Genomic DNA, 25,009 nt, shown 5'->3' on the forward strand with positions numbered 1-25,009 from the left:
TGCATTACTCGCTTCAGATTCAATATTACATCTGTACATCACAGTTCCAGTCAGTTACATGCCAAAGTAGAATATTTCTTACACAATGTAACCGACAGCCATCGACTTGATTCAAACAATTTTCTAATCGGAGGAAAACGCTTTTCTGGCGTTTCCTCAACTTTATAGACAGATACAGCAATTTCATCGGTCATTTGGATCAGATGGATATCCTTTAACTGACATCCAATCATATCAAATCCTGGGCTCCAGGGTCTTGTTCACGAATACTCCAGTCACACACTGCACACATAGATTCAGCTGAAGGAAGAGGGCCTTTGGAGGACCTTAAGGTACTATGTCCAAAATTAAAAGCATTATGATAATACAGATCGCTAAAAAAAGCGCATGGTAAATCGGTCGCTTTAATTTCTGTTGGGCCAAACTTTAGAATGAGAGAAACAAAAGTGGGCCAATAAACCCACTGAGGCAGTAGTGCCATCTTGTCCAGGGACAACAGCTTTTCGTTGATTGCTTCAGAGAATGAGACCGTGCACGTATGTAGGTTGATAGAGGTGTTCTGTTCAGCATGGGGTGGTCAGCACATAAGATTTTTATTTTTAACAAAACATACTGAAGATGAACCATCTTTTCCATTAAAATAAAATAAAATGAAGAATTCACACCACAAAGCCAGTGAATGGTACAAAACAACCAAAACATCTATTAAAGTTTTTTTGCAATGGTTGCCAAATGCAGTCAAAAATACCCACCTTTAAAACTTGAAAAAAGAAAACTAAATCTCCAGTGCCCTAAGAGAAAAGCAGACAAAGCTGGGTTACAAAACTGGCCATGCAGGAAAGATTAGCAAGTTACGTTTGGGAAGTACAAGCTAGTGGCATGTTGATGCCTCATTAGCAAAACCATCCTCAGTATCAGCTACGGAGGGCTCACACTTTCACACTGGTTCAGACCTTTATCTTACTGCAGACCATTCTGCATGCAATGCAAAAGCATTCCGCTTTTGCTGCACAGAGACCTTTATTGGATTGCAATAAGCAAGTACCAGGAGATTAATGGAAATAACTCAAATATCATGGATTAATCAGGTTCTAGAAAAAAAAACAAAAAGACGTGAGTTGGGTAAATGTGTGAGACTGCATCAGATTACAAATACCTGCTACAACTATGGAGTACACACTCTAAAAGTTGGGCTTTATGACAGCTTGCACATTTTGTGTATGCATGTGGTTTAATTATCATTAAGGTATATTTTCAGACTGGTTCAGAAAGGATAGATTTTCTATTCTCAATGAAGCAGGAAACCAGTTCTTGCATTTGGGATAGTCCTAATAGTACCCAAGCTTGTGTCACTGCACAAGACAAGCTTGCCCATCTCTTTCCTCACGCAGAATGTACAAAATGCAGATGTGCATTATGGAAGTTTTATCATCCATACATGGAGGGGAAAAAAAGCAATAAAAGCCTCACAGAGAGCACAAAGAACAAGCAAAGCAACCCTGAATCCAAAGTTGTATTTTCCCCTGGATCGACTCAGGAAAACAAACAAGCTCTAGATGCCAGCGTCTCTAAGAGTTTGTTTACACTGCAGTGATGAAGGGCACTAAAGAGGGTGTTACTCTGCTCAGTGATTGGCCTCAGAGCTTTAAAAAAAACAAACAAAAAAAAAAAACCACTAAAAAATAAAAATAAAAAAAGTAGTAGGCGCAGGAGAAATTGTGCTCCTATAGGCCAGGGTTTTGGTGCCGTTGATAGATCTTTCTCCACACTTCCTGGATCTTCTTGCACCATCTGTCTGCATTTCCACTGGGGTCCATCAAATAGTATGTCCGGTTAGGCTGAACACCAAAACAAAAACCACACATGTAAAGAGACACCAAACAACGAGCAAGTAAGAACAGGCTGCTGGGGAAATATTTGCTCAGCATTAGGAATAAATCAATGATTACCGTGTGAACAAAGAAGGTTTTGAAGTTCTTGGCCTCGGGGCGTAACTCGAAGGACCAAGGAATCTCCCCTTTCAGGACCCTGTTGACAGGATCCACGTAATACAGGTGTGGTCCTTCGGTAAGCAGCAGCTGTCTTCGGCGAGCAAACAATCCCTGACATGGAATGCAAACGTTTCAAGACAGTTCACCAACAGAGGGGGCCATGGGGCCTTTGAGAGTTTCAGCAACCAAAGCAAAAAAAAAAAAAACTTCCCTCAAAACTGGAAGAGTGAAACAAATATAAACCCATACCTTGCGTTTATCCACCGGGCCCATTTTGAGGATCAGGTTATTCTCCACAAACTGGTGCCTGTGTAAATGAGCAACAGCAGATCATGGTCACCTCTTTTTCACTTAACAGCTGTCCCCAGCACATATGAAAGGATAGCTAAACAAATATCAAAACAGCATTGCGACGCAAATGTAAGCACCGACAAACAGCGTTTCCATTTAATGCACCGTCCAGTGAATTTACCATGGGTTTCCAGTGGTCTGTTTATCCAGCAGTAACTTCTTTTCTTCTTCAGTGAACTGCAGGTCCAACTCAAAGGAGTTGTTGTCCAGGTCATGGATGTACTGTTCAATGTTGCTGCTGGACCTCTGCGGGGGGGTAGAGTCGAGTGGCGACAAGGAGTGTGACGAGCTGGACGGGGCCACCTGCATGTTGCTGAACTGGCTCAGGAGGTCATCATACTGAAGATTCATCGCAAGAGGTTAAAGCAAAAGACGTCGACGGTTAGTGGAAAATTTGTGGGTTATTCGACATGTTCAGGAATTTGTGTCTTTCAACAAGGCAGCACTTTTGATTTTAAATTTATTTAATAAAACAATGGATTAAGACATGAACAACAAATGCTTACATTTCCATAGCAGTCCTCATCATCTTCAGACATAGCTGGCAGGTAGGGAGTAAGCTTAGGGGGTGTCTGGAGGTGAAGGTCACCCCAAGAAATGGAATCAAAGAAAGGATGGTGCCTCAGTGGGTCATACCCTCCCATCTCTTCACAGCCAAGCCGCTTCAATGGGTCCAGTGACTGAAGGACAACATGACAGGTTTGTTAACGCTCGACTACAAAGAAACAATTTCACACGGATAATCAATACATCTGCTCACAAACATGAAATAAATACAAACAACAAAAACATATTGTTGCAAAGGACAACTTACCAAAAGTTGTTCAACAAGATCCTTGGCTTTGGGAAAAAATTTCTCAGGGAATTCGTACTCCAACTTAATTATTTTCTGGAATATTAGGTACTCATTTCTACAACATATGAGAAATGGGAGACAAAAAAAAAAAAGCAACAGAGAGTGAGAAGATAAAAGCAAAACAAACAAACAAAACCTAACTTACATTGTATAGGAAGTGAGTCACACATAGTTTAGTTAGTTGGAACTTCTTGCACAACATTAACCACTAAAATTTAACCTTCAACACCAAGTTCTCCTTTGCCAAAAACAAGTTTGTAAATCTTGTCAATGCAGTGTTTTTGTGTTACAATAGATAGAAAATACATTTCATGCTGAGGACTTTCACACTACATACAGTTTCAAAAGGACAACTTATTTGTATTTGATGGAATTAAACAGGAACAACATTTCTGCTTCCTCTTCTTAAAGACTGCTGTGGTTCAAACATATTTAGGTGAATTACTCCAATAACAAAACTGGTCACTGAGAAACAGACAGGACAGTGTCCTACGCTGCTAGCTGGAGATGAAGACAAAGATTCACCTCACAGTGAATGAAGAATGAGCGTAGTCGTAATAAGATAGGCCTAAAATTGTGTTTGCTTACTGCCAAAAAAAAAACACACACACAAAAAGCAACTTTAATATGTACTTGTGAGGAACAGATAAGCAGTTAGGGGATTAATATATACTGGAGCAAGTCTTTAATAGTACCAAAAGTTAACTTAACTTCAGTCAGTTCAGCCAAAGACATTTCAAAAGATTTATTTTCTACCTTGGAAGTATCTCATTAATACTTACCCTGCTCTGAACGGTGGTAAACCAGCTACCAGTTGATAGATTATACATCCCAAGGCCCACAGGTCAGAACTGAAAAAAATAAAATCAAAGTTAGACTTTTCCAAATGTGAGATCGAAGGTGTGAAACAAATAAAAAAAAAACATTACCTCTTGCAGGCTGATTTTTCTGTCAGCAGCTCTGGGGAGACGTATTGTGCTGTACCAACAAAGGAGTTTGCTCTCGCTGCAGAAGGAATAACAAAAGTAAACATCTGTATGTGCTGATGCTGCTCAACAATCCAGGTAGATGAAACGTTTCGTCTTTTATCCAAAAGACGAAATGTTTTGTTAAAGAAGAATCTGTCCAGAGGCCCTGACTCAACCCTGTTAGATGATTGTCTGTATGTCGGGCAGGCTCAAGAAGATTGTCATCATTTTCATCGTCACAAGTTTTTCACTTGAAGTAAAAACATCTGTACAACTTCAACAACATACTTGAATTTTGCATGACTGCATCCTCAAACAAATGACTTTATTTAACATAGACTTATTTTAGCATGAAACACGCATGAAAAGGAAACACTACCATTCTAATAAGTGTTAAATTTAAACCTAGCCACAGACCTTTTTCACACCAGACATTCTGACTGGAAATAAACAAGCTTAGGTGCATTAACAAGGGATATTTTCAATTTCTGCACATCTGTATGTAAGTTGGCTGCAGAAAATCCATGAGAGATATCCCTTTAAGTGAAATGCAGCTCTTGGCAACACATTAGTGCTTCTCCTACGTCAAATACTTTTTATTTACTGATGTCAATAAAAAGGGACTGCACAAGTGCAGGACATTCAAAGTAAAATGTAACCATGATTATTAACTTGTGTACTACTTTGTTATGACTCAGTACAACCATGTGCTAAAGTTTTGTTATGTTTAAAAATATAAAAGAAGGGGCAATATGTTAAAACAATAAATGGCTACACAAATCCCACAAAAACATATTCTGGTGGTTTTGCAGACATCTGGCGAAAAACAACTGTTCTCCCAAAAATAGGTAAAAACACAGTAATAATAAATAATGACGAAAAAGAATGTCACTACAAATATCTTGTTTAAAGACTGACATATGGCTGGCTGGGGTTTAATCTTTCAGTCCATCAGTTGAAAGATGACCACTAAACCAACGTGCTATAATAAGTCCAATATACTCACTACTTCTATACTATGAAGTGGGTATACTATCTACTAATGTGACAATTCTGTATGAAGCAACTTGTTGAAACATGATACTTTTCATACTTTTTCCTACAATTAGCTGCTTATTGAACAATCTTCAGTAGAAGCTAAAATATAAATAGAAAAATTTCAGAGAATTATGACTGAATTTCACGATGATTGTTCTACCAAAAACGTTCAAACGTGTAGATCCCAAGTTCATCCACCTTTACGGTATAAATATTTTCATGATACTTTTAAATGTTATTTTACCCACAAAAGCAAATTCAGGATTGTGAGTTTACCTTGTTTACTATCTGACGATAACTGTTTTGCTGTCCCAAAATCTGTTATCTGGATGTGCATCTCTTCATTCAAAAGAATATTTTCTGGCTTCAGATCTCTGAAATGAAAAGAATAAAAATGTGTTGTATGCGAACATTTAAGTGTGGCTAATAAAAACAAAACAATAATAATAAACCTCTTACCTGTGAATTATCCCCTTTTTGTGTAAGTATTCTAGAGCACAAACTATTTCAGCTGAGTAGAACCGTGTACAGGTCTCATCAAATGAACCAATTTTGCGAATGTATTTCAAGAGCTCGCCGTTCTTAGCATAGCTGAGACCAAAATCTACAAGACAGTTAAGAAAGCTTCCCTTTTCAAAAAAAACAAACAAACGAACAACAAACCAGTCAACTGAAAATTTAAAACAGATAATGTCTTAATTATTTGAAAGGATACACAACTTTTCATCATCTTGAAATGTGAAATAGAGCTTTACAAAGAATGGGTGATCAAGATTTGACATCAAATCCCTTTCTCTTTTCACGTATTGGACTTTGTTCTCCTTCATAATGTGGCGCTTCTCTAAAATCTTAACTAAAAGGAAGGAAAAAAGACAAGTAAACCTTAAAATATTTTCAATTTCGATTACAAAACACAAATAAAATGGATCTGTAATGAACCATTGCATTCATCCTTACTTGCATATTCTTTCCCTGTGGCCAGCTCTCTTGCTAGAACAACCTTAAGAAAAAGAAAAAAGGGAAAATATTATTATGGTATGCTAGCAGTTTGTTTAACTTGGGAGAAGATTAAAAAAATATATATCTGGAACCATTTGTGAATTCACCTTAAATGAATTGAAGATGACTCATCTAAGAGTATTAATCAAAAGAATGCCAGCATGTAGTAACATCTACCCTGCTATAACAAGAAGGCGGAAAGAGTAAATCAAGTTGCATACCGTTGAGAAGGAGCCCTCTCCCAGTATTTTGCCAAACTTGAAGTCTTCTGGCTTCTTCTTGCGTGGCTGGGGGACCTGGACGGCAGGCTGTGCACGGTCGTCAGAGCTCTGACTGCGGCCAGTTGCTCCGACAGTACAAGCCTGTGAGGCTGAGCCCTCCATGCTGCTTGCGCCTGGGATAGCAAGTGGCGAGCAGGAGTCAGGGTGGTTTCTTACCATTGATGAATGTGAGCAGGAACAGATGACAGCATTGGGCTGAATGGGCACAACATCATACTAGAACAAGAAGGGAGTAACGAGAATACATACGAGTCAGCAGGGTGATGCAAGTCTAGTTCTGTTTTTTTTTTGTCATAACATCTTCACTTGATAAATAGGGTTATCTAACTGGTTCCTGTCACTCTGAATAAGAAGTGACGCGCTTGCAGGTTTACACCAGATACATCTAGAAACAATATAATTATCAAGCTTAATATCTGGAGAACTCGTAAGATTTATTCAAATGAAAAAGCTCATTTGAGGAAATTGCTGTGTGGTGCTTCTCTGAACTTTTCTTTAAACTGGGTCGTTTAATAAATTGCTTTGTCATCACACACACACTGAAAACGTTCCAAGTGATGTAAGATTTTATTATAAAATTGGAAAGAGCGCGTGTACTGTTTTGCAATAATATTTATGATTAGAAAATAGACTTTTCTGCAGAAATTCCTGTAGGTTTCTTTCTGAAAAGAAAAATCGACCCAAAGTATGTGACAGAATCCAAGGAAGGTCTGAGTTGGGTTTAATAAATTCAAGTTATGACCTGCAGAAACATCGCTTATCTTGTTTTTTTTAATACTGTAACAATCACTTTAGAAACCCAATAAATAAAACTTTGAAGAACAAAAATTGAAACTCTTACAGCAAACATAAACAACACTCCCTTTCCCACTCTGCTGATTTCGTTAACACCATTTGTTGGATTCTTAAAAAGTAATAATTCAAGACAAAGTATTATAAGTAAAAGTCCCGAAAGACATCCAGCAATTATAGATACTTCTACCACAAGGTAGTAGTAGTCACAGCCTTGGTTGTTCATCTTGGACTGTTTTTAAGTGACAACAGCACTTACTAAAACAACACTGAGGAAATTGCATTTGAGTACATTTAGTAAAACCAATAATCAGCTGAAGAGGTAAACCCCACTGGCTTTCCTCTTTAAAAACTTAATTGTTGTCCATTTGAATGTCAAGTTATTTGTGACATTTTGAACTACAACAACATTTAAAGTAGATAACCTCATATTTTAGTTAAGTTTGTTCAATTAGCCTAGCTTCTTCTCATTCAAAACCAAGGTGTGGCCATTTAGCTGCCTAAAGCTGCCTATTCCGGGCTTGTCTCTACAGCTGTCAACTACCCGCGTAACTTACTAGTGAACCGTAAACATTAAGTCAACAGTGTAATGGTTGATGGACAACGCCAGCCAACATTTTCCTAACCATACACGCCTGGGTAACAACGGGCCTATGCGAACTTTCTATGCTAACCGAAGCATGCTAACAAGCTAACGTTAGCTTATGCTACCTTGTTCGATACGACCGGTGTTGTGCCGAAAAAACATCCTCGTCGAGGAAAGGAGCATCACAAAGTACTTTTATGCACTTAGAGTCAAAGTAAAAAGTGGCTTTTGGTTTCACTACCCCGAATAACTAATTTATTTACAATTATTTCATTTGGACATGTATGTAGCCTACAGGGTGTTTTTAAGGCAAGCTACGGATACCGGGATGTGCACCACTCTAAACCTTAATTTCCAATGAAACAAGATATTAGTCAATATACTATTAGTAAATTAGAGTGCGAATATAATAGCTTATTAGATTCAGGAATGGCAACACCCATTGTTATACAGTTTAATTCCATGATGAAAATATTTTAGATAACCTTGTACTTAAGGGTGTTGAAACCGAGGAATCGGAATATCAGTTTTGATTTGTAGTTAGTTTATTAGTGAAAAGTATTTTGAACTGTGCTTCCGGTAGCGAATTAACGTTCCACGGTAGGGATGCCTTTTTCGGCACAACACCGGTCATCACTGACAGCAAGTTACCAAACTTACCGCTAACATACGGCTAAGATTAGCAAACTAGGTAACAGTGGGAACTTCAAAAACCTTTCGCTACCTTCAGATAACATTTCCTACCAGAGTTCTAAAGTACTGTACTAAAACTATAATCTGATTTTGAAACTTGACAATCGAATGACACGAGCTTATTAAAAGAAAACTTATCTCTTCGCGAAAGGTGGAAGCTAATGTTAGCCTGTTAGCAAGTGTCGGTCAAAAGCGCGAACCTAAGCTAAGATTAGCCAAGCATTACTGGTCAGAAGAAAATGGTCTCATATACACAAAAAATTACTGCCAAGCACCCACACTTTTCTTCCTATATATTTAATTGAGAAATCTTAATTGACGAACCAACCCAAACACCGAAAGACCAATAAGAGCTTAACAAACAGGCTGTTGTGTTTTGGGAAGCTAACGCTGCTAGTGAGTCGTAACGATATTTTAGTCTGAATCGCACTTCAAACGAAGGCCCCACATAAGTTATCACCACACGGCTACTCCGCGGCACATTCTGAGCCCAGGCTTCGAACACGTACCTTTGTTAGAATTTCAACACTTACCAGCTGACTTGTAGCTCTTGCCATGGGAGTTTACCGTCAGTATTTATTCGGAATAAAATAATTAGAGAAGCTCCAGTAATGGCTGCTGCCTCTGTGCCTTCATTTTTTCGAGGTGTGACGTCGTTCCACAACAATGTTACCGCAGGACAGCAGAGGAGAGTCCTGCTGTGTCCGCCCCCCCGGCCGCCACATTAACAACCCCCTGAACTTCATTTTAACCGATAGGCTTGTTCATATTCACATACAATAGATTACGTGGCCTACAAACTATTTTAACCAGTCTGAGACTAAGTTTACCTACAGGTCTCGAAAAGTATTAACTGGTGGTATCGATACTCGACCTGAACATCGTATGTTTCTTAAATTAGAAAATGAGTTTATTCACGTATTCTTATTTTCCGTCTCAAAATAATTTAGCATGAATCAGTAATCCACTTTACCTGTGGAGCAAAGGCTATTTTACAATGACTAAAGTAAATACTATCTGGTACATGTAGAGGAGGTGGCTGTAATTTTTCTATCCTATTGTAGCGTAGTAAAAGTACCACTTTAAGTAAAAAAAAAATACTACACTGTACTGAGTTTTATTTGAGGTCATCAGTGTGTGCCTGAGCTATTTATCACTGGAAAAATGTTTGCCTTTCTCTTAACACATTTCGCTTTTGCCATCAAATTAAAAGTAAGCATAGAAAATCATTGCATTCCTCCTTTATTTACATTTTATGTATTTATGTATAGTTTTTTACAAAAATATGTTCAGTCTTTCCAGTAAAATGACATAAAATCTTCGATTTAGGCGTCATTTTCTTCTTGGTGTGAAACTGTTGCCACATCTGTGCGTTCCTCTTCTGATTCATCGTCTTCTGACGTGTCGCTCTCCTCACTGGAATCATCGACTTCTGCTGCGCTGAACACAGAAAGGACAATTCAAAGACTTCAGTGCTCATATAATGAAAAACAAGTTAACAAATGCACTCAAATGATTTTACTTAATGAGTTTTAATCACTTGTTCTATTTTTAAACAAATAAGTTAATGCTCATAAAAACATATTTGATTGAAGTGGACTCAATTTTAACGTTTATGTCTGGCATATACAGGTGCTGGTCATAAAATTACAATATCATGAAAACGTCGATTTATTTCAATAATTCCATTCATAGTGAAACTTGTAGATTATATTCATTCATTACACACAGACTGATATACAAACCGGATTCCAAAAAAAGTTGGGACACTAAACAAATTGTGAATAAAAACTGAATGCAATGATGTGGAGATGGCAAATGTCAATATTTTATTCGTAATTTAACATAGATGACAGATCAAAAGTTTAATCTGAGTAAATGTAACATTTTAAAGGAAAAATGTGTTGATTCAAAATTTCAGTGTCAACAAATCCCAAAAAAGTTGGGACAAGTAGCAATAAGTGGCTGGAAAAAGGAAATTGAGCATATAACAAACAGCTGGAAGACCAATTAACGCTAATTGGGTCAATTGACAATATGATTGGGTATAAAACGAGCTTCTCAGAGTGTCAGTGTCTCTCAGAAGCCAAGATGGTAAGAGGATCACCAATTCCACCATTGTTGCGCAGAAAGATAGTGCAGCAATACCAGAATGGTGTTACCCAGCGTAAAATAGCAAAGACTTTTAAGTTATCATCATCAACCGTGCATAACATCATCAAAAGATTCAGAGAATCTGGAACAATCGCTGTGCGTAAGGGTCAAAGCCATAAAACTCTACTGGATGCTCATGATCTCCGGGCCCTTAAACGTCACTGCACCTCAAACAGGAATGCCACTGTCAAGGAAATAACAGAATGGGCTCAGGAATACTTCCAGAAAGCATTGTCAGTGAACACAATCCACCGTGCCATCCACCGTTGCCAGCTGAAACTCTAAAGTGCAAAGAGGAAGCCATTTCTAAGCAAGCTCCACAAGCTCAGACGTTTGCACTGGGCCAGGGGTCATTTAAAATGGAGTGTGGCAAAATGGAAGACTGTTCTGTGGTCAGATGAGTCACGATTTGAAGTTCTTTATGGAACACTGGGACACCATGTCATCCGGACCAGAGAGGACAAGGATAGCCCAAGTTGTTATCAACGCTCCGTTCAGAAGCCTGTATCACTGATGGTATGGGGTTGCATGAGCGCTTGTGGCATGGGCAGCTTGCATGTCTGGAAAGGCACCATTAATGTAGAGAACTATGTTCAGGTTCTAGAACAACATATGCTCCCATCTAGACGTCATCTCTTTCAGGGAAGACCCTGCATTTTTCAACACGATAATGCCACACCACATTCTGCAGCAATCACAACATCATGGCTACGTAGGAGAAGGATCCGGGTACTGAAATGGCCAGCATGCAGTCCAGATCTTTCACTATAGAGAACATTTGGTGCATCATAAAGAGGAAGGTGCGACAAAGAAGGCCCAAGACGATTGAACAGTTAGAGGCCTGTATTAGACATGAATGGGAGAGCATTCCTATTTCTAAACTTGAGAAACTGGTCTCCTCTGTCCCCAGACGTCTGTTGAGTGTTGTAAGAAGAAGAGGGGATGCCACACAGTGGTAAAAATGGACTTGTCCCAACTTTTTTGGGATTTGTTGACGCCATGAAATTTGGAAACAACAGATTTTTCCCTTAAAATGATACATTCTCTCAATTTAAACTTTTGATCTGTGATTTGTGTTCTATTCTGAATAAAATATTAGATGTTGGCACCTCCACATCATTGCATTCAGTTTTTATTCACAATTTGTTTAGTGTCCCAACTTTTTTGGAATCTGGTTTGTAAAAACTTAAAGAGTTGGAAGGTTCCTTTAAGGAATTTATATCACGATGCATTTAAACTAATATGAATTGGGAATAACTAGCAACTTAAAATCAGGAAAATGATTTGTAGTCATTTTGTGTTTACTAAGGTCAACTGGCTATTGTGGACATCCTACTGTATATTGGGCTAACTCCAAAATATCAATGATCTGTAGATGAATATTTAATATTTACGTTCAGAGATTTTATCTAAATTCTGTCCAGTTTGAGATATTTTGCTAACAAAAAGCATTGATGCCAACAGTTAATGCCAAAGTTTTAGATTAAGATGTGTAATGTGTAGTGCTCAGAGTATGAGCTGAAGAAGACTCGTAATATCACGCCAAGTTTTACGTCAATATCTAAACTTGGTTGAGTCGTCATATTTATGTTGCCTTCTGCTGATTAGCTGTGGTAGTCATTTTCAGTTTGGGTGAATCTAAAAATAAATCAGTTGTAGATGCAGTAATTACTTTGAGTTTCACTCACATCCATCAAGTAGTTCATGAAAGGTGTTGCTAAAGCTACAAACACACATTTGTGCACATGTTGGAGGAGACAGAACTTCATGTCTGAAATATTAACAATGAAGAAGAAACTTTAAACCTGCCCAAACTGAGAAGTTGTGCTTATCAGAGCTTCATAGACTGTCCTTCAATCCTCAGCTTTGTTTGATAGAAATGCCCCTCCATGTTGGTGAGAGTGAAGATTTAGATATGGACAATTTTTTGGGGGGAGGCTCACTACAAATACAGCCTCAGTGGCTTATCAGCTGATCACACTGACCAATAAACAGACTCGTCTTGGTGAATGTCACCGCAGCTCAATGAGGCCAGTGTCTCCTCTCAAGTGTTGATCCTTAGCTGTGACGCTCACTGGATGGTTTTCTTCATCTGCCACACAGAAAACAATATTACACAGAAAGGTTCATGTAAAAATCAACAGTATAAAAAAACTAAATTGGTGAACTGACTTGTCTGTGGATCAAAGGGGATATTATGCTGCGTTAGGAGAGCTCGCAGCCTCTCAATCTCTTCCTTCTGCTTTTTGGAGTTCTGCAAGAATATATTCCATATTAAAGATGGATTCAATGGTGTGTTTCTGGATGTGGGACAAAGACATGGTTATCATTTGTGTTAACACTTACCTCTTCACATTTCTGTAAAGAGTTTTGCTTTTCTGAATCTGCTTCAGCTTCCGGCAGATTGATGTTCACTTTGAGGCTCTTTAGGAGTCCAGCATCCTCAAAAATATCCCTCAAGAGGTTGTTGTACCCCTGTGACAAGAATGGCAAATAACAGCTTCTAATTCACCTTCCAAAGGAAAAAAAAGAAACTCATTTTGAATCAAATGTATATGAAATATTGAAAATGTGATTGTGTGAACTGAGCCCCAGTTTGACATCTTTCACATAGAAACAAACTACATTGTCAAAGTGATTTCCACCTGCTCAGTAATCAGACCCTCATAGCGAGCCTGCTCTGCTTCATCCCATTCCTCCTGGAGCTTCTGATTCAGCGTCGGGTACACTGCAAAAATTAACAAACAGATAAATCGAACATAAATACCATGAGAACTGTCATTACCAAGAAGCCTGGAAGATTTATACCTCTGGAATCTTACCTAAAAGAGAATGTGGATGGCAGACAAGTGGCGTCTGAAAGATTAGTGAGTACACACAGGTGCTGGGCTCTGAGACCTCAGCCAGCTTGGTGTTATTGCTGCAGACCAGAATCACCTAAAGATCACATGAAACACTTTAACAAATTTAATAATATACATGTAAAAGGATGATGATGTGATGATGGATTTGAAATTTAAGGTGTAGAAAGGCAATGAACAGTTAACATCTTACCTGTTAGCTTTGAATAACCTCAGTTTGAACAAATAGTTTGATTTTCAGTGTTGACAAGCTAATTGCTACTCTGAATGAAGTCAAGACCAACGCTATGAACTTCTGGAGACTGAAGTTTTCAAGTCACCACTTTGGTCTTGGCATCACTCAGACTAGCAATTAGCTTGTCAATACGTTTAATTAAATTCTATTAACGGTACTCCAAACTGAGGATGGTCAGCAAGCCATCTACAGATAGTAAGACTGATTTCACAGAACCCCACTTAGAAAGATCTGAACTACCAAAAATTTACATTGTGGGATAATTAGTTCGCAAGTTTCAAGGTTTAAAATTAACATACTTTTTATTCATGCTTTTTTATCCCCAATATCTGAACAGCTCAGTTTAATTCAATTCAGTTTATTTATATAATGCCAAATCACAACAGAAGTTGTCTCAGGGCACTGAACAGAAACCCATCCTGAGCAAGCACAAAGGCAACAGTGGAAAGGAAAAACTCCCTTTTAACAGGAAGAAACCTCCAGCAGAACCATCTGTTTTAAGTCGAGTCACTTCAAGAATGAGTTAGTTGTGGATCAAAAATGGCAGAATGCAAAGCAGCATTGTTTGATCATAGAAACATAAAGCCACACTTAAAAAGAACCCCCTGCCCCAAAGCACATATCCTTTTAGAAACTATTAAATGACTAGGAATGTGTGTCATAAGTGAGTTTCAGACACCTTTGTTTCTCGGTTTCTGGTTCCACAAGTATCACCGTCTCTCATCCACATGCCTGTGAAGGTGTTATTCGCCATTTCCCATTCCTGCCAGATCCTATCAGGGACACACGTAGATTTAGGTCTGACCCTTGGGTACCTCACTACAACTCAAACATTTATATTTGCAATTATAACGGTGAGCTGCAGTGTTGCATCTTACCCCAATATTCCACTGTAGGCGTTCCACCTGAATGACTGCTCATGCTGAGTTACGTTATGAAACGGACAGAATTCATATTTATACCTGAAAAACAACCGGTTACACTGATAGTCTTTTTTTTTCAGCTCATCGGGATGACATAAAAGTTAATAGAAAAAAGAAACTATAACAGGCATTATCAAACTGCATGATGTTTTACATACGTACGTTGACTCGATGAGGCTATAGCATTTTCCAGCAAGACGATGAAGGTGTGCTGGACCTTCAGAACAACATTAGTTATGGATTATTTCCAGTGATTGACAAACAAATTCACTCAACATTTGACATGTAATCTTTTGATCTCTATGTGGTTTAAAATATTGCTAAAATAAAACATTGACTTAAAATAATGCTGAATCATTTTACCAGAAACTGGTGATGGGGTGACTTTGGGTTGTAATCTGCTTCCCTGAGCCATAAAAGGATTATTCAACCTAGATTTAAAAATAATAATAAGAAAAAACAATGATGAGAAAGAAGTAAGTCCGCAAGGGTCACAGTATAACCCAGATGCGTTTGCTTCACCGACCCAAATGTGTTTGGCTCCTCAACTATCTTCATTTTACCAGCGAATGCATGGCTGACTGGAAAAAAATAAAGAAAAAACGAGTTCAATCAGTCAATTAAGACAGCAGCACACAACAACATGGCGCGCATAGTTTGTATTTGTTTTACAATAATAAACTGTAGCAATAAAAGTACTTACCGTAGAACGACAAAATAATTGCCAAAACTCCAATAAAATGAAATGATTTGCTATATAAAGGGAACATGGTTTATTTGAAAATCAAACAAGACTTCCTCGCTGCATTTCCGCTGTTGAATCGTGCCTGTCAAGTGATTGGTCACGTGACGAAAACAAACTTTGCGCATGCGCTTATGTCCTACGTAGAGTTAAACGTGTTTCGTGTTTCCTTCGACAACAAGCTAAGCTAATAGACGTCTACGCATTTTACATAAGTGAAAAATAAACTAAGGGCAGCTATTAGTTAAATTAAGATTAAATATTTTGGTCGTAAATTACTTAAGCATTTATAAAACACTTAAATAGCCACCGTCCGTGAGACGACTAAAGTTTGAGCAAAGCAGCTAGCTAGGTTTAAATCTCATCTGACAGATTGCATCATGGGACGAAAGAAACAAGGCAAGTTTGTCCGTCCTGACAATAGGGGTAAAGATAAACGGCATAAAATGAAGGGGAAATCGTTAGAGACCTTTACAGAAGAAATGCACGCCACTTTTGAAGGTAATTTTGTTTTCATATTAAAATATGTTTCAGTTGTTGTCTCATGTCAACAATTCACATGTATCATACCCATGACGCATGAGTCCCCACAACACTTAAGTCAATATCTGTGTCTTCTATAAAGTTATGACAGAGTGTTTAATGACAATTCTTTTCAAACTATGACATTCTGATTATGCAACCACACTCCATGTGCTGTTTTCTGAGTTAGTACAGAGTAATTAACAGGGTGTTGTTCAATTTAATGAAAGGTCCAGAGTTATTTAATGCATACGGCCTGCCACGTTGTATACCAGAATTTTAAGTTAAGATAATCATATGATGAGAAGGGACACAGTTATAGCTATTTTGGTCTGTTATGTCATCACACAGCTACCACCACACTAAATTTTAGCTCACCATCTGCAAAAATGACTAAACCTGAGCCATTTTTATGTTTTCAGAGGTCAGTTGTGCCTTCTTCAAGTGGGGTGACTTAATTAATCAGTTTTAGATGTGCACCCAGTCGTTACTTTCTGAAAGTTTAATAAGCCTTTGTCCAGCGGTTTGACGTGATGGTCAAACACAGACAAAACCATTATTGTCTATTTTCGCATTTTGGAAGTGAGCAACAAAGATCTGAAGCGCTATAAAAGAGGGAATAAAAGAGATAATTTACTGTGTGTTCTGTGTGATCATTGCATTTCTCAGCAAGTCTTCACTTAGAGGAGGGAGCAGAGGCCCCGCAGGTGAAACTGCCTTGTCCACTTGCCATGTGGGAGTTGGGTCACTGTGATCCGAAACGATGTACTGGCAGAAAGCTTGTGCGGAAGGGCTTTGTGCGAAACCTGCGCATCAACCAGAGATTCAACGGTCTCATACTGAGTCCAATGGGCACAAAGTATGTGACTCCAGCAGACAGGTTTGTTGTTTCTTCTTTTATTCTGCACACATCAAGGGCACTAGGCTTTCCAATACAATGTGCAGTTTTATATCTCATAGTGATGATTGTTCAAGGATGTGTAAATGTGTTATACCTGATTACCAGCCATTTAAAAAGTAGATTTTACCACAGCTATACCAAAATTACAACACTTGTGTCCTTTATTCATTCAGTTTGAATTTGTTAGATATATAAAGCCATGTATGTGCTTTCATACACAGAGAAATTGTGGCTCAGAATGGGTTAGCAGTGATTGACTGTTCTTGGGCCAAACTGGAGGAGACACCCTTCAGTAAGATGGTTGGAAGTCATCCCAGACTACTGCCATACCTAGTCGCTGCAAACCCTGTCAACTATGGCAAACCCTGCAAGTTATCTTGTGTTGAGGCTTTCGCTGCCACCTTCTGTATTGTTGGTGAGGGTTCTGCTCCAGTTATTCTCTAATAATTTGCTCTAGTGTACTTTGGACAAATAAGCCCCACCTGTAAGTGATCAATGTGATATTTCAGGTTTTGAAGAACTGGCTGTGCTCCTGTTGAAGAAATTCAAATGGGGACGCGTATTCATCGAACTCAATAGAGTTCTGCTTGACCGCTATGCCACCTGTCAGTCAGAGGAAGAGCTGCTGTCTGTAGAGAAGGAGTATCTGACGTCAAAACCAGAAGAGGAGGAGTTTGGTAAAATAGTGGTTAAATGATCCAGTTTGTCGTTATAGTTTGTGTAGCTGTGGAATGGGGCGTGGCTTGGTATTTATTCTGCCTCGCATGAATTTCACGAGTTTCAGTTGGACTTTGTTTTTGTTTCTCGCTATCTTTACTATAGAATGTCTCATCTTTACCATGAAAGGATCACATTTAATCACATTTTAGGAAAACTCAAGAAAGATATAATAATTCTTTCCCGTTTTTTTATTCGACTGACTTGATATGAAAGTTTTTGAAGCGTGATAAGTTTGTTATAAGCAGTGGCACCAAAATGCCTATTCTGCAAACGCTGATAACACCAAAGTTCATGCTCAATAATCCAGGTACAAATCCAACAATGTTCAGTCAGGTCATAATTCTTTTTTTCTTTTATTGCTGAGACGTTTTGTCCTTTATCCAAAAGACTTCTTCAGTCTGAGGAGCCACAAACAAACTGGAGTCCCACAAGCACCAACTCCCATAGTGGAAAAAAAAAAACTGCTATCCAGCAGTTATCTATTTCTGGTGATAACCATCTTATCATCAGAAAACTTTTTTTTTTTTTTTCCACTATGGTGCTTGTGGGACTCCAGTTTGTTTGTGGCTCCTAGGACTGAAGAAGTCCTTTGGATGAAGGACGAAACGTCTCAGCAAAATAAAAGAACCTGTCCAAATGACCTAACTGAACATTGTCAAATGCTGATAAGTTGAGCATGCATCAGGATATTTTTAATATTCCATTTCACAACAAGTTTTCCCATGGTCCTGTACAACACCAATCAATTTGAAACTATGAATTAAAACTGACAGGAGTGTCTTCATGGGTTTAGTAGTTGTTGGGATTTATCTTGTGTTAATAGAGTATTGTCTCAGTGAAAGTTGTGTTCTGTTCACAGATCCATTTGATGTGAACTCCGGAGTGGAATGTAGGAATCTTAACAGACCTCTGAGGTAATGTTCAAGTTCAAGTAGGTTTATTGTCATTTCACCACATGTGATACATGAGATGGTATGAAATTATGTACACAGGGTCCCAGTTGCATCCAACAATAGCAAAAACAATGGACCTAATGGTAAAGATCAAATAGTATTGCTGATAAAAACACAAACCTGCACCAACTTTCTTTTTTTGTGCACCAAGGCATGATATGAAAGTTCATGCTCAATAATCAGGTACAAATCCAACAATGTTCAGTCAGGTCATCTGGACGGTTTCTTTTTTTGCTGAGATGTTTCGTCCTTCATCCAAAGGACTTCTTCAGTCCGAGGAGCCACAAACAAACTGGAGTCCCACAAGCACCAACTCCCATAGTGGAAAAACAGTTTGCTGGTTATAAGATGGTTTCTGGGGCCCGCCCTTTCCCCCATCAACTCCTCTAAGGCAGCCATGCCAAAATGGTTCAAAACACCAAAGTTCATGCTCAATAATCCAGGTGCAAATCCAACAATGTTCAGTCACCAGCAAACTGTTTTTCCACTATGAGAGTTGTTGCTTGTGGGACTCTAGTTTGTTTGTGGCTCCTCGGACTGAAGAAGTCCTTTGGACGAAGGACGAAACGGCTCAACAAAAAAAGAAACCATCCAGATGACCTGACTGAACATTGCTGGACCAAGGAAGGATATTTTAGAAGATATTACTTTTCATAGTTGTACAGTTTATTACTTTAATCTTCCAAAATATAGTTTGTTCAAGAATGGTCTGATCTTTCTGATCTTTGGGTGAGTCAATGGTTTAAATTTGTGATGAAATTTGTCAAATTGGTCAAATTGTTTGTTGGTACACTTTGAAGAGTTTTCATTTCATAATTCAGAAAGGACCTTGTCATAAAAGATCATGGTTGTCCACTGTGGACAGCAGACCTTTTATGATGGCTGCACATTTTTTAAATTAGGTATTAATTTATTGATTCATGTTCTTCCTATCTTTTTTGACAGAATTTGTTTTTGCAGCCTAAGAATGTCCTGTTTCATCAGGATGGCAACCCCTTTTTTTTAAGTTGTGAGAAAATAGTTCACACAGGAAGTCAACCTAAACTTGTTCTGAGTCACTGAATACTAAAATAAAATGACTTTTCTGACACGTAGCTATGAAAAAATAGAGAATTATTCATTTCATTTGATTATTAGGCGCACAACTAATTAAAGCGTTGAAGCTCAAATTCAAAACATGCAGCTCACGCAGACTGTGTCACACAATTAGAAATAAATTATCAAGATCAGAAATCACCCCCAAACTTTTTTTTTTTTTTCAGATATATGGTTTTCTCAAAATAAATACTTTTCAAACTTAAACTTGTATTTGAACTAAACTTTAAGGTCAATTATAGTTTAGTATTTTGAGTTTCACTCACTAAAAAGTGCTCATACTTAAACCTGCTGAGCATCTGTATGTGAATATCTTAAAAGGATTTAATTTTATTGCCATGTCAGACTATATATGTAATACAGGTGTTGGTCATAAAATTAGAATATCACGAAAAAGCTGATTTTTTTTCAGTAATTCCATTCAAAAAAGTGAAACTTGTATATTATATGCATTCATTACATGCAGACGGATAGATTTCAAATGTTTATTTCTTTTAATGTTGATGATTATAAGTGACAACTAATGAAAACCCCAAATTCAGTATCTCAGAAAATTAGAATATTGTGAAAAGGTTCAATATTGAAGACACCTGGTGCCACACTCTAATCAGCTAATTAACTCAAAACACTTGCAAAGGCCTTTAAATGGTCTCTCAGTCTAGTTTTGTAGGCTACACAATCATTGGGAAGACTGCTGACTTGACAGTTGTCCAAAAGATGACCAGTGACACCTTGCACAAGGAAGCCAAGACACAAAAGGTCATTGCTAAAGAGGCTGGCTGTTCACAGAGCTCTGTGTCCAAGCACATTAATAGAGGTGAAGGGATGGAAGCAATGTGGTAGGAAAAAGTGTACAAGCAACAGAGATAACCGCACCCTGGAGAGGATGGTAAAACAAAACCCATTCCAAAATGTGGTGGAGATTTCCAAAGAGTGGACTGCAGCTGGAGTCAGTGCTTCAAGAACCACCACGCGTGGACGTATGCAAGACATGGGTTTCAGCTGTTGTATTCCTTGTGTTAAGCCACTCTTAGACAAGAGACGACGTCAGACGCATCTCGCCTGGGACTGCTGCTGAGTGGTCCAAAGTTATGTTCTCTTACAAAAGTAAATTTTGCATTTCCTTTGGAAATCAAGTTCCCAGAGTCTGGAGGAAGAGAGGAGGCACAGAATCCACGTTGCTTGAGGTCCAGTGTCAAGTTTCTACAGTCATTGACGGTTTGGGGTGCAAGTCATCTGCTGGTGTTGGTCCACTGTGTTTTCTGAGGTCCAAGGTCAACGCAACCGTCTACGAGGAAGTTTTAGAGTACTTCATGCTTCCTGCTGCTGACCAACTTTATAGAGATGCAGATTTCATTTTCCAACAGGACTTGGTACCTGCACACATTGCTAAAGCTACCAGTATCTGGTTTAAGGACCAGGGTATCCATGCTCTTAATTGGTCAGCAAACTCGCCTGACCTTAAACCTATAGAAAATCTATGGGGTATTGTGAAGAGGAAGATGCGATACACCAGACCCAACAATTCAGAAGAGCTGAAGTCAAGTCATATTTATTTATAGAGCACAATTTAAAACAAATAGACTGTTATCAAAGTGCTTAACACTAAGGGTAACACTAAGAAATAAAAAGCAGTAAGAATATACCTTGAAAAATTAAAACAACAGCATTAAAATGAAGATATGGAACAAGATATACTAAATCAACTCACACAGTATGAAACGCCAGAGAGAACAGATATGTTTTTAGCAGTGATTTGAACACAGGAAGGGAGGTAGCATGCCTAATGTTGGGGGGTAGGTTGTTCCACAGTTTGGGACCCATGACAGAAAACGCCCGATCTCCTCGGAGCTTCAGTCGTGTTTTTGGAACAACCAAAAGCAGCTGATCGAATGATCTCAGAGCCCGAGAGGGAACATATAGTTCCAGTAGCTCAGAGAGGTAGATGGGTGCGAGGCCATTTAGGTACTTTTAGGTCAGGAGGAGAATTTTGAAATCAATCCTAGTTCTCACAGGAAGCCAGTGTAGGGAGGACAGAACTGGTGTGATGTGCTCATACCTCGGTGTACCGGTTAAAAGCCGAGCTGCAGCATTCTGGACAAGCTGTAGCCGTGAGATAGAGGCCTGGCTGACCCCAGCATACAGTGAATTACAATAGTCCAGGCGGGTTGTGATGAATGCATGGACTAGTGTCTCAAGGTCGGGTCTAGACAGCACTGGCATGAGCTTAGCTACCTGCCGCAGTTGGAAGAAGCTTCTCTGCAGAACCGAACTGATCTGTTTGTCGAATTTAAAATCCGAGTCAAAAACCACTCCAAGGTTTTTAACAGAGTGCTTCAGATAAGGCTGAAGGGAGTCCAGGTTCACAGGATAAGAGGCGGCAGCTGAGCTAGGGCTAAAGACAATGACTTCAGTCTTCTGGTCGTTAAAACTTAGAAAATTTGAAGCCATCCATGTCTTAATGTCGTCCAGACATTTGAGGAGAGGGTGGACGGAACAAGCACTGGCTGGTTTCAGTGGCAGGTAGATCTGACAGTCATCGGCGTAGCAGTGTAGTGAAGTGTAGTGAAGTAGTAGTGAAGGCCACTATCAGAGCAACCTGAGCAGTGCCACAGACTGATCGACTCCATGCCACGCCGCATTGCTGCAGTAATCCAGGCAAAAGGAGCAACAACTAAGTACTGAGTGCTGTACATGCTCATACTTTTCATGTACTTTGGCCAATGTTGGCCAACATTTCTAAAAATCCTTTTTTTTATTGGTCTTAAGTTTATTCTAATTTTCTGAGATCCTGTTTTTTCATTAGTTGTCAGTTATAATCATCAACATTAAAAAAATAAACATTTGAAATACAAACCAGATTCCAAAAAAGTTGGGACACTAAACAAATTGTGAATAAAAACTGAATGCAATGATGTGGAGGTGCCAACATCTAATATTTTATTGAGAATAGAACACAAATCACAGATCAAAAGTTTAAACTGAGAGAATGTATCATTTTAAGGGCAAAATCTGTTGTTTCCAAATTTCATGGCGTCAACAAATCCCCAAAAAAGTTGGGACAAGTCCATTTTTACCACTGTGTGTTATCTTCTTCTTACAACACTCAACAGACGTCTGGGGACAGAGGAGACCAGTTTCTCAAGTTTAGAAATAGGAATGCTCTCCCATTCATGTCTAATACAGGCCTCTAACTGTTCAATCGTCTTGGGCCTTCTTTGTCGCACCTTCCTCTTTATGATGCACCAAATGTTCTCTATAGTGAAAGATCTGGACTGCATGCTGGCCATTTCAGTACCCGGATCCTTCTCCTACGTAGCCATGATGTTGTGATTGCTGCAGAATGTGGTGTGGCATTATCGTGTTGAAAAATGCAGGGTCTTCCCTGAAAGAGATGACGTCTAGATGGGAGCATATGTTGTTCTAGAACCTGAACATAGTTCTCTACATTAATGGTGCCTTTCCAGACATGCAAGCTGCCCATGCCACAAGCGCTCATGCAACCCCATACCATCAGTGATACAGGCTTCTGAACGGAGCGTTGATAACAACTTGGGCTATCCTTGTCCTCTCTGGTCCGGATGACATGGTGTCCCAGTGTTCCATAAAGAACTTCAAATCGTGACTCATCTGACCACAGAACAGTCTTCCATTTTGCCACACTCCATTTTAAATGACCCCTGGCCCAGTGCAAACGTCTGAGCTTGTGGAGCTTGCTTAGAAATGGCTTCCTCTTTGCACTGTAGAGTTTCAGCTGGCAACGGCGGATGGCACGGTGGATTGTGTTCACTGGCAATGCTTTCTGGAAGTATTCCTGAGCCCATTCTGTTATTTCCTTGACAGAGGCATTCCTGTTTGAGGTGCAGTGACGTTTAAGGGCCCGGAGATCACGAGCATCCAGTAAAGTTTTACGGCCTTGACCCTTACGCACAGCGATTGTTCCAGATTCTCTGAATCTTTTGATGATGTTATGCACGGTTGATGATGATAACTTAAAAGTCTTTGCTATTTTACGCTGGGTAACACCATTCTGGTATTGCTGCACTATCTTTCTGTGCAACAATGTTGGAATTGGTGATCCTCTTACCATCTTGTCTTCTGAGAGACACTGACACTCTGAGAAGCTCTTTTTATACCCAATCATGTTGTCAATTGACCTCATTAGTGTTAATTGGTCTTCCAGCTGTTCATTATATGCTCAGTTTCCTGTTTCCAGCCACTTATTGCTACTTGTCCCAACTTTTTTGGGATTTGTTGACACTGAAATTTTGAATCAACATATTGTTTTTTTTTTTAAATGTTACATTTACTCAGATTAAACTTTTGATCTGTCATCTATGTTATATTATGAATAAAATATTGACATTTGCCATCTCCACATCATTGCATTCAGTTTTTATTCACAATTTGTTTAGTGTCCCAACTTTTTTGGAATCCGGTTTGTATATTCTGGACCCCTTTTACACCCGACTGATAACTGCTGAAGTGTATAAAGTGGGATTTATGAAACAAATGGAGATTGTTATAAAGTCCATGCATTTTTAAAAAAATATGACAATATGGAGGTGCTGAAGTTATGCACAGTACTGAATGAAAAATAAATTAAACTGTAAAACACCCCTAAACTGAACTAAATGCGCAGATGAGCACATTTCCTCTAAATCTCATTTAACGAAGTACAACACAAAGCACTTCCTCGTATAAAAAACAAAACAAAAAATAAAAAATAAATTTAATAATGACTCATAATTCAATTTCTTTAAACACTAGGCTTTTGATGAGTTTGGCTACTTTCATCAAGGAAGTCACCAGCCTCAACACATATTTCTTTTTTAACCCTTCTTTTCACCACTTGAAGTCCAGAAACTGTCAACACGCTAATCTTAGGAATGTCTCGTTGTTTTTCTGAAGAGCTGATGGAAATGACTATCTCTGAAATAAATCCCAAGTGTATGAAGTTAAAAACATTGCAGTCCACACGCACGAGAAGCACTTGATGTGGCTGATGTCGTTAAACAACTGCTGTAAAGTCGGTCGCCTCAAAAGGAAGTGTAGTTGTGAACGAGAAATGAGCCAGCAGCTTGGTTTTTTGAGATGACACATTTCAGTTGCAAAAAAAAAAAAAAAAGAGCAAATTGCTGCAATTGAATTTAGCTCAAAATGAATATATATATAAAAAAACCTAAAATTTACAGCAACCGTGCATGAAAACCAACGAGTTTGTGTTCAGTTTCATTACAAAACGTGCTCTCGTGGTTGTCTCTGTCAGAGAAGGCGTTTGTGCCGGAGATGAGCCTCGACATGCATCAACATGAAGTGACTTTAAACATTCCTGAGACTTTTTTTTT

General features: G+C 38.7%; 3 protein-coding genes across 3 annotated transcripts; 1 reads left to right on the forward strand and 2 right to left on the reverse strand.

Moving 5' to 3' along the window:
- Positions 1–1,561: 1,561 nt before the first annotated feature.
- pdpk1b (3-phosphoinositide dependent protein kinase 1b) lies at positions 1,562–9,201 on the reverse strand. The gene is made up of 14 exons (XM_037690810.1): positions 9,089–9,201; positions 6,425–6,700; positions 6,162–6,204; positions 5,920–6,057; positions 5,664–5,808; positions 5,481–5,578; positions 4,128–4,203; positions 3,981–4,049; positions 3,157–3,253; positions 2,849–3,022; positions 2,464–2,681; positions 2,241–2,298; positions 1,950–2,102; positions 1,562–1,838 (listed from the first exon to the last, which is right to left on the reverse strand). The coding sequence occupies exons 1-14, from the start codon at positions 9,110–9,112 to the stop codon at positions 1,725–1,727; spliced, it is 1,683 nt and encodes a 560-aa protein (XP_037546738.1). The 5' UTR covers positions 9,113–9,201; the 3' UTR covers positions 1,562–1,724.
- A 3,516-nt stretch (positions 9,202–12,717) lies between these two features.
- gnptg (N-acetylglucosamine-1-phosphate transferase subunit gamma) lies at positions 12,718–15,573 on the reverse strand. Its single transcript, XM_037690811.1, has 11 exons — positions 15,432–15,573; positions 15,255–15,309; positions 15,092–15,159; positions 14,891–14,945; positions 14,684–14,767; positions 14,485–14,578; positions 13,532–13,646; positions 13,355–13,437; positions 13,056–13,184; positions 12,882–12,963; positions 12,718–12,801 (listed from the first exon to the last, which is right to left on the reverse strand). Exons 1-11 carry the CDS (start codon positions 15,496–15,498, stop codon positions 12,722–12,724), a joined length of 912 nt encoding a protein of 303 aa, XP_037546739.1. The 5' UTR covers positions 15,499–15,573; the 3' UTR covers positions 12,718–12,721.
- Positions 15,574–15,598: 25 nt separating this feature from the next.
- Positions 15,599–18,531, forward strand: tsr3 (TSR3 ribosome maturation factor). The gene is made up of 5 exons (XM_037691646.1): positions 15,599–15,971; positions 16,662–16,872; positions 17,115–17,308; positions 17,403–17,570; positions 18,473–18,531. Exons 1-5 carry the CDS (start codon positions 15,851–15,853, stop codon positions 18,529–18,531), a joined length of 753 nt encoding a protein of 250 aa, XP_037547574.1. The 5' UTR covers positions 15,599–15,850.
- Positions 18,532–25,009: the final 6,478 nt, after the last annotated feature.

Source organism: Nematolebias whitei, chromosome 17 (genome assembly GCF_014905685.2).
Source record: "Nematolebias whitei isolate Nwh7 chromosome 17, NemWhi1, whole genome shotgun sequence".
NCBI classification, from domain to species: Eukaryota; Metazoa; Chordata; class Actinopteri; order Cyprinodontiformes; family Rivulidae; genus Nematolebias; species Nematolebias whitei.